The sequence below is a fragment of the Phascolarctos cinereus genome, unplaced genomic scaffold, assembly GCF_003287225.1.
Source record: "Phascolarctos cinereus isolate Bilbo 61053 unplaced genomic scaffold, phaCin_HiC Scaffold_1;HRSCAF=81, whole genome shotgun sequence".
NCBI classification, from domain to species: domain Eukaryota; kingdom Metazoa; phylum Chordata; class Mammalia; order Diprotodontia; family Phascolarctidae; genus Phascolarctos; species Phascolarctos cinereus.
The window spans coordinates 62,077,098-62,090,430 of NW_027555514.1; the positions used below are offsets into that span (position 1 = coordinate 62,077,098).

At 39.1% G+C, this 13,333-nt stretch overlaps 1 protein-coding gene across 2 annotated transcripts in view; it reads left to right on the plus strand.

Moving 5' to 3' along the window:
• KIAA1217 (KIAA1217 ortholog) overlaps positions 1-13,333 on the plus strand; it is a 393,972-nt gene that overhangs the window by 198,303 nt on the left and 182,336 nt on the right. For both annotated transcript variants that reach the window (XM_078151949.1, XM_020978279.2), the window contains exon 3: positions 10,016-10,214. In XM_078151949.1, the coding sequence (XP_078008075.1) occupies positions 10,016-10,214 (199 nt within the window). The remainder of the gene's footprint in view (positions 1-10,015; positions 10,215-13,333) is intronic.

Genomic DNA, 13,333 nt, shown 5'->3' on the forward strand with positions numbered 1-13,333 from the left:
ATCACAAATCAATCCACAAACATTTATTTAGCATCTATCTTCATGTAAGAACAAGACAATCTTGGAAACTTACTCCAATGCCTCATTATATCATAAAGGTAACATTGGGTTTTAATAGATATAGCACTGGAGTGTAAGCTCTAACAAGCCCTCCCAGGCTGAAAAGGCTTCATATACAGGGTAGTCATAGACTAAACATCTATCACAGTCCTGAGGGGCAAGACTAGCCCTGTACCTCTCTAATCTTTACCTACGTTTGTTGGTAGTAGCTCACAAGTTTCTCTTGGTTTTAAATCTGAATTTTGACTGGTCTCAGAATTAATAGCTGTGTCAAGGAGGCATAAAAAGTAAGTTGAGTCTAGGTAAAGTATTATGTCTGAATGGCATGTTTGTACCAGCCACATAAATTTAATGAGTATAAAGACTGAGTCACTCTGACTTCATCAGCATATAGGGAAAGTTTCATCATGATTCAGTAATCCTCCATTTGCAGCATCTTGGCATCACATGAAAGGGGACATGAGACAAGGTAAAACCTCATTAAAGCGATGTTGGTTTATTCAAAATAAAGAGTAAATTGAACTGACTGATATGCCCCAGTTGATGACCTTTTGTTCTTTAACACAATTACTACATAAGTTCTGTTTGGGAGCTTCATTTTCCTGGTCCAGGAATCTCAAATATATGTTTGGGTGTTTTTACTGATTTTCTTTTGAGGGTATAGCTCCTGATTTGTGATTTCATTGGTATATTCTTCCCATTGAGGCAACTTCCTGTACCAGTGCAGATTGGTAACAGCTTATAGGCTTAAACAGCTGCATATGTGGACACTAAGAGGTTACTTGACTTGTTCAAACTTACAGTTTGGCATCAGAAACCAAATTTGAACCAAGATCATCCAGATTCCAAGGCCAGCTCTCAATTTACTATGCCATGCCACCTCTGCCTTCATGTTAAGTACTGAAAATAGCTATTAATTAGTTAAGGTGGCTAAATTATGCAGCTGCATCTTTCTTCCCCTCTAGTTTTAAATCCCAAGTACTATGTTATTGAGAATATTCCATAAGAGGAAAAAAACCTTTATCCTGTGTACCAATTAGAACCATCCAAAGGCAGGGTTAATTGCCTTAGAAGATGAGTTCCCTATATAAGAAAGAACTTTCTAACAATTAGAACCATCCAAAGGCAGGGTTAACTGCTTTGGAAGATGAGTTCTTTGGCCTTTGAGGTGTTCAAGCAGTAGCTAGCTACCACTTAACGAGGATGCTGTCATATTCATGAACACATCCAGTTATTCCTGCCAATTATCTATTTTGAGTACTAGAGAGAGAATATGGCCTTCCAGGGAGATACTATCCATGGTCTTCTACCAAGAATCAGTTATTGAGGCTAGAAGAGGGAGGGAGAGATTTAAAAAACTCTAGGCCTGCATCCTTGTACAAAAAAAATGATAAGACTACAGTACCTCATATCTGCTTGTGGGAGGTAGCTTTCCACTGAGGAAACTTTTTCAGCAGTGGGTGATAGAATGGAGAGAGATGGGAGGAGGAGGGAGAGAGAAGACTGGGAATGGTTGTTAGACATTCTTCTGCCTGTTAGAAAAAAGAAGAAAGAGTCTTCTGCTCCATTGTCCATGAGAAAGAAAAGAGAAGAGATCGGAGTCTAAAAAGCCTCTGTATTCTAGTCACAGGGAAGGAAAAAGAGAGGGTAGGGCCAAGAGGAAATGTGTTCAGAAGACCTTTGCCTTAAAGTCCTTCCAACTCTTTCTGTTCTGGTCAGGTTATATGTTAAAAGTGCCCCATGCTCAGTCTTTCCTCCTTGAGGAGAGGTTTACCGTGCCTGCTCCATTTCAAGCTCAACATTTGAAAGTCTGTGATTATCCCTTTTCAAGGGACAAGTCTGTTTTGAATCAAGGTGTACTACTCTATTAACACAAAGTTAGCCCTTCAGTCCCACTAGAAATGTCCTGGGACCTAATAATCTGATTGCAACTGAATTTCGAAGAGTGAGTTATCATACCCCATGCCTGCATTCTAAACAGCTAGAAAGTAATTTGGGTATCAGATGGTAACTTAGGATGTTTCCATGGATACCTGAGCAGGCAGGTTCCCAACAGTCAGAGGAATTTGTGTTTTAGGGAAGAGTTAAACAAGTTAATCTTTGAGGGTTCTCCCATTTTGAAATTCTATAATTCTGGCTCCAAACCCTGGCTGTACTCTTTCCCTTTCTGAAACAAGATCTCATGCATTAGCAATGTGTTTCTATAGTGCAGGTTTTATGGGACAGATGCTTTTGAGAGAGTCATTCCTTCCCAAATCATAACCTCAGAAGCATATTAAACTTCAGGCTTTTTCTAGGATAGGGAATGTTTTGTAGTTATAGGGATCATGGGATGAGAGATCTTGGGTTGGAAGGAAATTTAAAAGTCATCTAATATAACTTTCTCATTTTATAAGTGAGCAAAATGAGACCTAGAGAGTTCGAGTGATTTTCCTAGAATCCCACAGGTGTTAAGTGGCATTGGTGGGAGGCTCATTGTAGAATTTTGAACAGGAAGACATCCTCTAGTCTGGCCCTCATTTTATAGGTGAGGAAACCACCCCTGAGAGATGGTAAGAGCCACTCAATCAGGTGATGGCAGAGATAATACTGGAACTCAGATCTCCAGATACCCAGTTCATTGTTCTTCTTCCAGCTAGACCAAGGTTTTCTGTAGCCTTTAGGTAATGCTATCCTTAGTGGACTATTGTCCTCCATTAAACGTACTTGGAGGAGAAGGGAGGCTTGTATGCAATCCATAAACTCTGCCTGCATTGATGATAATCTGTTTTAGAGAATGGAAAATGAATGGCAAGGGGAAGAAATGGTCAGGCTTGCCAAATCTTTCTGTAATTTATGATAATAGGATCATAAATTCAAAGCTGGAAGGGACCTTGGAGACTGTTCCAGCTCCTTCATTTTACATGAGATACTGGGATCCGGAGAGTGTTTGACTTGCCTGAGATCACACAGGTAGAGTCAGGATTCAGCAGAGACCTGAATTAAAGACAGAGCTCACCCCAGGCCTCCCCTGCCTGCCCCAGCCCAGGCACAGCCCCCTCATCGCCTCCAGGAGGAGGCAAGTGCATTGCATTGCATAAGCACAGCTTAGCCAGCCAAAAGATAGAGCACTCTGGTAGCCTTCTTCCTTCTCCCCGTCATCCCAGCCCGGGGTTCCCAACCCAGCTTCACATAGCACTTCCCTCAAGATGTAATAGTTCGGATCACACCGAACGTCCTTGTGAGTCTGTGTGGCCAGTGGGCAGGTCTGGGCATTTCATACTTTTGTTTCTTGGAAGTTTCCTCTTGAGAGATGCTCTGCTGAATGATGTTAGGATCAGAGTAATTAGAGATAGAAAGGCCCTAGCCTTATTGAGTAGGTTACTATATCTGCCAATGCAGGCCGACTCTCAAATAAAATACTGCACTCTGGAATTCTCATACATTCTTTCCCCTTTCCCCTTTCCTCTCCTACACATCCCTTCCCCTTCCTTCCCCCTCCCTAACTTCATATCTCCTTTTCCCTGTCTTCTCTTTCCCTCCCCTTTCTTTCTCTTCCTTTTGCCTTCCATTCCTTCCCCTCCCCCTTCTTTCTCTCTCTCTTTTTTTCTCTTCTCTTTTATATCTCCTCTCCAAGAAGGAATTTATGTTTTTGTATTGGGGGCTTTAAAATTTTTCCTAGTATTTTAAAAACTAAAGCACTATGCATACTCTTTCCATTATATATTTTATTACTGGAGAAAAAAATCTTGTCAGAAAGACTTCAAAGAGGCTCCTGGCTTTGGCTAAGAATACAAGCTCTAGCCTTTCATTCCTGGGAAAACTGAGCACTTCAGAATCTTTTAACTATAGCGTGATGGCCAATATCAGGTATTATTAACATTTTTTTGGAGTGAAAAGCCCTAGAGAACTTGGCTTTCTCATTAGGCATTACTTACATTATAAAATGTGAGCAATTGGGCAAAACTGTCCATTGGGAGGTATTAGAATTGTCAGGTCAACTAATGAAGGTGATAGTTACCCATGCATCCAAGGTTCCATACATGGGGCTTATTATTGTACGGTCTGCACTGTTGGTACTGCCTTGCTGGAAACAGTCACGTTAACCATTTAAATCTCTGTGGATGTTGTGCCTCAGTCACTTCAGGCAGAGAAGCAGTGCTGTGTCGTGATTAGAATGCTGCCTTTGAATGCCAGCCCTGACCCTAAGCTGTGAAACTTCCCTCCCCTCGGGGCTCCCTTCCTGACTCTCCCAGACTTTCTCTATGATGCCGCAGGACATTCACTCTGAAAGCTTTCTTCGCCCCTGGACTTCACACATCGGAAGAGTCCCTCCCTGCCTCCCTGCCCCTCCCCAGGACCCTGTGATTGACTGGCTTCTCTCAAAACTTCTATTTTTAGGAGGCACAGGCCAGCCACGTGATTATTCCTCTCCTAGCTGACTTCCTGACTCTCCTGGACTTTCTTTACAATGCCCTCAGGCCTTCATTCCAGGCTACCCCCATTTATTCAGTTCCCTGTTATATACTGTCTTTCTCCATTAGAATTTAAACTCTTTGAGGGCTAGGACTATCTTCATTTCTGCCTGAATTTGTATTCCATATCTTTGCCAAGAAAATCCAAAACAGAGAAGAGTCTGACATGATTGAACAACAACTTTGTATTCCAGAAGCCGAGCTCCAAGCATTCAATAAATGCTTACTGATTTGACTTGACGTCTCCAACCTCTGTTTCTTCACTTGTAAAATGGCAATAGTAACACCTCTAGCACCTACTTCACAGGGCTATTGTATGAATCAAACGTTATAAAATGACACAGCTGCTGGCTAACTCAAAGTGTAATGGAAAAGATACTGAATTGTAGAGACAGAAGACATGAGTTCCAGTCCTAGCTGTCATATTTTATTTAATTTTTTTTCAATTTACCACAATTTATTTTTTCTCCCTCCCATCTCCTCTCTTGAGAGAGAGAGAGAGAGAGTAACACACATAATCAAGTAAAACAAATACCTGCATTGGCCATGTGCAAAAAGTGTGCTTCATCTATGTTCAGGCTCATCCATACCCCCTGTATCAGGTATGCTTCAGCATAAGTCCTTTAAAATCTTGGTTGGTCATTGCCTTGGGCAGAGTTCTTAAATCTTCCCAAGTTGTCTGTCTTTACAGTGCTGTTGTTAGGGTATAGATTGTGCTGCTTCTTGAGCCAAAATTTCTCATTCAATTCAGTTCAGCTAACATTTATAATCATCTACAATGTGTAAAGCACTGTGCTGGGCCCTTGGGCACTTAAAGATTAAAAACTGATGGCTGTCCCTGCCCTCAGGGAGCTTCTATGGATGGGTAGAAAAATAAGTAGAATACAAAGTAATCAATCAATATTCATTTATTATGTTCTAGATACTAGGAATACAAAGATAAAAAATGCAACAATCCCTGCCCTCAAGGAGCATTCTAGTGGAGAGAGACAAGATGTACATATATATATATATATATATATATATATATATATATATATATATATATATATATATATATATACACACACACACACATATATATGAATATGTATATGTATGTGTATATATGTATATATATGTATATGCAGAATAAATATACATGCATGAATATGCATATATACATACACACATATGAAACAAAGACAAAATAAATGCAGTCAGTTAATAAACATTAATCACCTGCTTTGTGCCAAAGAGTCCCTGCCCTCAAAGAGCTCATTACATAATGAGAGACGGCAAACAAAAAATGTGTAAAATCAAGCTATATGCGGGGTAAACAGGAAATGATTACAACAAGGAAAGCATTAAAATTAAGAGTTGAGACAGGCTTGCCATAGAAGATGGGACAGAAAGGAAAACGTGGATACCAGTAGATAAGGAGGGATGAAGAGGGAGAGCATTCCAGGTATGGGGCACAGTCAGAGAAAATGCCTAGAGCTACAATCAAAACTAACTTAGACATAATACTTCAGGGTTTGTAAAACACTTTACATATCATTTGATACAAGGTAATGAGTGAAAAGCAGGGGTTCAACTACAGTACTGTTGAAAATCTTAAGGAGTCACTTTCAGTTGAATGAGAATCATCTATAAAATGAGCATAATTGTGCACCCACAGAATTCTTCTGTAGACAAATCGAGTTAACGTTTGTATAGGTGCTTGACATACTGTGAAATGCCAGATAGATGAAAGGTAGTTTGGTGCCTGGCAATGGTAAGTACCTAATATATGTTTATTAAAATATTATTATATGTTTATTATTCGTACATTTTTATTGACTGATATCTGCATAACAGGAATCTGTTTTAAGGCTACTAATAGAACCCCTGAGTCAGGCTTCGTTATATGAGGGCGGGGGCAGGGGACACGGGAGAGGGGGGTAAAAGGAGGAAATGCAGGTGATTCTGTTCACAAATCACAACAGAGAATCAGTATGTATAGTGAAAAGAGTGTAGGACCTGGGCTAGAATCCTTCTTCTACAGCTTACTTAAATTATATGACCTTGGTCAAGTCATTTAATCAATTTCCTCATACACTAAATAGGGAACTAATTTTTATAGTAAAAACCTTATAGAATTCTAGGATTCTAGGAACTGAGATTTAGAAATGAAGTGCCTTCGAATTCTATCTAGTCCAACTCTCACATTTTACAAAGGCTCTGAGATGTTAAGTTATTTATCTAAGATCACACAAGTAGTTAATGTTGGAGCTGAGATTTAAACCCAGTCCTCTAACGTCAAACCTAGCGTCCTTTCCATTATGTCATACAGATTCTAGATGGAAAACACTCTAAAATATTACTTACTGTTATTAGTTTTAGTTTTCTTTACCCGTCATCATTCCCCAGCCTCCCCTTTTGCTATCCAAATTAAATCCTGTACATTCTTCCAGGACAGATTCTTCTTCCTATTGTATTATATAGTCAGTAACACACAATTAACATTTAATTGTTCTCAAATTGTTTCTCATCTGTTTTTCCCAACATCCTCTTCCCACCAGACCATCAGCTCCTTTAGCAGACAGAATTAGTGACTTACCTTTCTTTTATGGTCCCAACAACCCCAGGTAGTATCTGTCACATTCCTGGATACAGAATGGATGCAATAAATAACTGGTTAATTGATCATTTTCATATATAAAATGTTAACACATTTGACAATGGCAATCACAAGAAAGGCTGTCCTTTTTCTGAACCTAAAGGACACTTTGGCAGCAAATGGAGATGTGATTAGAGGACATTGAATTCTGTATGTGAGGAGATTTCTAACACATGACAATGAAAGGCAGTGAGTTTTCAGCGTGAAAGTTTCAAACATGGGAATTACAGAAGGGAAAGAGCTGATGTTCATATTTTGAAGAGACTATGTGTAAAGAAGAAAGGAGGCATTAGCTTCTTTCTAGGTCCTTTTTTTTTTAAACATATGTCTGCCTCAGGCATGGATCTGGACACAGAGATATTTGATTTTGATTTATCTCTTCAAGGGTTAATTTTTTTATTTCTTTAGTTTAAGATTTTTTTTATTTTAGTTTTTTAAAAGTTTTTTTTAACAATAGGAAAGGAACATGCATAAAATTTGTCCTTTTTTGTCTGCAGTCAGTAGACATGACCAAATAGCAAATATTTTAAATGCTCCTACTTTAAGGAAAGTGGTATCATTTCTTGACTGTTTCCCTTGTCCTAGCATATGTTTTTAGGGTCAGGGACAAAGACAAGATGTTCTCCTCTGAAAAGCTTTTTTTCCTTAGTTTAATCTACTGTACCTCTTCAGAAAGTAGGTAATTCATTCAAAGGTAGTTATCTCAAACTACCAGTAAGATCTTTAGGGTTGCTTTTCCTGACAAAATAGTATTCCTGTTCCAATACTGGGGCTAAGTTCATACAACCCAAACAGATATCAGAAAAAAGATACGATTTAGTCATAACCAGCTATTTGGTTTAAGCAGTAAACAGTCATAATCCAAGGACAAAGGAACAATTGAATGGGTTACCTCAACTATTGACCAGTCAGGAATTCCACCACTCTGGGTTGGGATGTCAATTCAATTAAACATTTTCTAACCACCTGTGTGCAGTGTAAGAGACTGCCTGGTATAGTGGATAGAGAACAAAGCTAGGAGTTAGGAAGTCCTGCGTCCATGATGCCTGTGACATGTAATGAGTGATCCTGGCCACGTCACTTAACCTCACAATCTACAGGCAATTCTCCAAGACTCTAAATTATAGAGAATGAATTGCTTGAGTAGAGGGTTTCCATGCAAGTAGTTTCCTATAAGGATGGATTGAGGGGAATGGTGAAGTACATGGCACTATGTGATGTGTTGAGAATACAGAGACAAAAATAAAATTGTCTCTGCCCTCAATGAGCTTACATTCTACATGAGGGATATAACATCTACAATTTCATAGCTGAGTTGAATTATCCATCTTACTCAGATCTTTCCATCAGCCAAGAATGGAAGCAGTCGGGTGCTATTTAGCCTTCTTTCCTTTAGGCAAAGGAAAATATGCTACATTGCTTTTCATCTTGGAGCTCCTTGAAGAAAGGGCCAGAGATGTCCTATCTGTAGCCAGTTAAATTCAGTTAAACAGACATGACAGATGAAAGTTTAGCAAACTATTAAATGTTGAGATGCATAGTAACATTTATACTCTATCTACCTGATCTTATTTCTTGTTTGTTCTTTGCAATATTCATGATGAATTTATGAACTGAACTTGGGGTTTTGTTTGCATGGAATACTTAGGTTTGGGTTGGGCTTCAGAATGGATCATCATAAGCCAATGGATTTTGAATTTTTTAAATAAGGGATAAGAGATGGACAACTCATGTGTTCCTCTGGTAACCCCCATCACGCTAAGCTGTCTAGAAGGAGGCATTGGGAGCATTGGCTAGAACCCCTGTGGAGGTTTTATAGGAACACATGAACAGGAGTCATATAAGATGAGAAGGTGTGAATGAATGAATGGGTTGCAGTTTCTGTTGCTGGAAAGAGTACCCATGTCTTTGAAATCACAAATTCGCTAAAGTAATGAAGAGCACCCAGTTCATGGGCTACTTAACTGTATCCTAGCCAGCATTGTTTACAATTTGTCCATTTGCCTTATCTCTTTGACTACTTTGGAAATTCTCAGAGGGTAGAAGTTAATGTATTCCATTTCTTCTATACCCTGTGTAGTAGTTTGTAGGTACTGAGTACACTGAAATAGATTGAGTTCTATTGATTGAGCTCATGTGGGCAGCAGTTTGATTGATTCTCCCCATTTTTACCCAATCCCTGTGCCACAGACATCATTAAAATTGAGCATCAGCTCCAATATAGCTATATCTATTTGCAGAGCCTCTTTGTTGATTGACAAGGTGGGTAAGAGAAAGAATAGAGATTTTAAAAATTCTTAGGGGATTTCAGCCACCAAAACTAAATCCCTAACCAACTTTTTCCCTCCTATAATACTACCTTACTGATTTTCAAAGTAATCTCAGTGAAAGACTTAGAAATAGAATGTTGCAGCTTAGCCATAGAAGCATCTTCCCTTTCCCTGTTAAGAATATGTGTCTGTGCACATTTACGTCTACTGTTATAACACCTGTTAACAGTTGTTCAAGTCATAGGGAATGGAATTGCCATACATCTCTCCTATAATATGTCTTAGCCTCAGGTCCTTGTTAGAAATGAAATTTGTGCGGTAGAGGTGCAGCAATAAAAATCCTAATGGCATACCCAGGGACAATATGTTTTTAAAAATAACTTTCATAGCATTCACCTTGACCACACAAAACCATTCAGATTTCTAAATTCAAAATTTTTGATGGACTTTTCTCCCCCCAACCACAGCCCCAACCCTCTCCCCCCAAATTGATTTTCCAGATTGCCCAATCTTGATAGTATTGAAAACATTTACAAGTGTAATAATAGAATGCTACACTTCCCCTTCCCTCCCTTTAATTTCTTTTGCAGACCAGAAGCCCAAAGCTTTCTCAAAGCCCTCAACAGCCCAGTTTGGGAGACCAGGCTGAGCATCTGTCAGAGGCATCTGCTGATTCTTTGGAAGCCATGTCAGAGGGAGAGTCACCGACTCCTTTTTCCAGAGGCAGCCGTACTCGAGCAAGCCTTCCAGTGGTGAGGTCAACCAACCAGACAAAGGAGAGATCTCTGGGTAAGTATCAGAAATGAGTTTAAGTACCCTGTATCATTCTTTGCCTGTGTATATTTTGTATTTTTTTTTTGAGCAAGTGAAGGGCAGTATGGCCTGTTTATTTGAGATCTTTGAAAGACAAAGCCATTGAAAAGGTTGAAATATACATTAAAATATATCTGTCTCAATGTTAATCTAAAATTGATCTTGATTTGTTAAAAAATGTAAGCTACAGACAAATGCAATACTCTTTTCCCCACTTTAATCTCCTTTTGTTCAAGTTAAGCAGCAAAAAGCTGAATTTTCAAATCAAGGATGCCTTTTGCATTCATTTTTCTCCATTAGTGTTATTTGCTTGATGTGGGTCACCCAGGATTCTAGGGGTTTCAGGTTTTGGTGGGTTGCTTGCTCACCTCCTCAGAACTAGACTGCACTGGCTACCCTGTCATTGGACTATGAAAATAATGGAAATGATGATAACCTATGATGATATAGTGTTTTAGGGTTTGCAAACTGCTTTCAGCCCTACAACCCTGAGAGGCAGATAGAATAGTCTAGTATTATTGCTTCCATTTTTCAGATAAGGACATTCAAGCTCAGAAAGTTTTAATGAACTGTCTACAGTTACACAGCTATTAAGTGTTAAAGCTGCATTTTGAACTCAGGTCTCTCCTGGCTCAAAGTGCAGTGCTCTTAGCCTAAAGCATACCTATACAGCTGATGATGGGATGGTGTGAACTAGAAATCTCTAGTGTATCACCATTCTCCTCACTGCCTGTCTGTAAACCATCCTGAAGTTCACAAATTCTACTATAAACTAAACCCTTATCATGAAAATTGAGGCATCTTTTTAAGAGTTGTCTTTGACAGAAAAGTTAATGATTAGACTGTGAGGAAGTTATTCTTTTGAATTTCCAGATGATGCTTATTTATAACAAACCACGAGGAATGTATTATCTTTCTCCTTCAAAAGACAGCCATTTAAGAAAGGGTGGAAACTATTAATCCGATCTTTGCCTATGCATTTTCTCCTTCCTGGACCATAGGGTTTGCAAGTAGGATGCTTCTTTGCCCTGCTTTTCCATAGGACTAATCCATCTGCCTAGTCCAGCATGACTTCAGTAGACTGGGATTGATTCTAATTATTCAACTAGTTCCTTCCTTCTCTTCTTCTTTCTTTCATCCTTTTTCTATTTTTACATCACTTCTCTTTTGCTTTATTTTCCTTCCTTCTCTTTTCTCTTCTTTTATTACTATTTTATTCTTCCCTTCTCCATATTTTATTCATTCTTTCCTTTGTCTTTTTCTTTGAGCTTTTTCTCCTCTTTCCTTCCCTTATTCTTCTCCTTCCTGGATTCTTCTTTACCCTGTTTTCCTGTGTTCCACAGGGCTAATCTGCCTAGAACAAGATTACTTGAGTAGAAATTGTATATTGCAGTGAGGTGGTATTTGAAATGGAGAGGATATAAGAAAAGGTTTGAATAATCAGAAAGGCTCAAGGTATTGACTACCACTGATGACAGTAGAGGATAGGCCAATATTCTAAAATGTTATAAATTCTTTGCTTAGGGGAGAAATGATATGGTAAGTATACTAAAGTGTCTTGGTCCTGGACAACCATAGTGTATAAATTGGCTGTAAATGTCATTCGATACTAAGTGGAGTTGAGTGTGCTAAAGAGCCTGCATTATGTCATTATTTACAACACCAATAATACTATGTTCAATATTTGGAGGTCTGTCATTTTGTGTGTAGATGCTTTCTAAACCAACAGAAATCACAACCTCTCTGTAACTTAATAGATGGCTTTTGAAAGTTATTGTTGCCAAAAAGTGTATCACCTTGAAACTAACCAGTCCCATCACTAGTTGATACTGGTGCTGGGATAACACAATCAGAGCACCACTGGGTTACTATTCAAAGGCTTTCTTCTCAAGCAGTCAACAGGCTTTTATTATGCATCTGCTATGTACCAGGTACCATGCTAAGTACGAGGGCTATGAAGACAAACATTGAAACAATCCCTGCTCTCTAGGAGCTCATATTCTTTTAGGGGAAACAACAGATGCACATAGTAGTAAGTATTGTAGAGGAAAAATAAATGCAAAGTAATTTGGAGGGACAGAAACAGCTAGAAGCATTAGAAGAAGCCTTCTGTAATAGATGGCTCTTGAGCTAAGCTTTGAAGGAAAGCTAAGTATTCTAAGAGATGTAGGGAAGGAGCAAGTGCTTTCCACACACGGGGAGTCTGGAAACAATGTCCTGTATGAGGAAGAGCTATCAGACCAGTTTGGCCAGGACATAAGGTGTAATAAGCTAACAAGATTGTGATTTCCACAATGAGGCTGTATTTTATTTAGGTGGTAAAAATGAGTAAAGGAAAAGGAAGTAGAGACAATGAGTGTAAATTGCTTTTTCTAAGAGTTTGGCTAACAAGAAGAACGATATAGGATAGTTGTAGGGGATGGTAGGGTCAAGTGAAGTTTTTTGTTTAAAGATGGGAGAGACTTGGGCATATTTATAAGCATCAGGAAAAGAGCCAGGAGAGATTAAAGATTACAGGGAGAAGGGATAAGATTGTGGGAGGATCTACCAGAGTAACCATTATGGGATGGGATCAAGGGTATAAGTAGAAGCCTTACTTAGCCTTGGCAAAGAGGAAGGCCACCACTCCATCAAAGACTGAAATAAATGGGTAAATGGGGGATGGCAAAAAGAGGATTAAGGAGAGGTCTCATCTAGGATGTGGCACTAGAGCTCAGCCTTGAAGGAAGCTAAAGATACTAAGAGATAGAGGTGAAGAAGAATAAGGACATTCACAACATGGGAGATAACTGGTACACAGGCAGAGAGACAGGAGCCTTGGTATTCTAAACAAGAAACAGCAAGTAGTTCCATTTGCCTGGAGCGTAAAGTATGTCATAAGCCTAGAGGGTAGCCTGGGGGCAGGATGTGAACAGCTTCAGGACCAGAGTTGGTATGGCATATTGGGTAGAAACCACCCAAACTATTCTACCAGAATAGCTTTCCAGAACCTTCATGCCAAGACAAGGCACCAAAGGTAGACTTTGGTGCAGAAATTCCACTATTGGTGATTCACTTTTTGATTAAGGTCAAGAATAATGTAATAATATTAACCC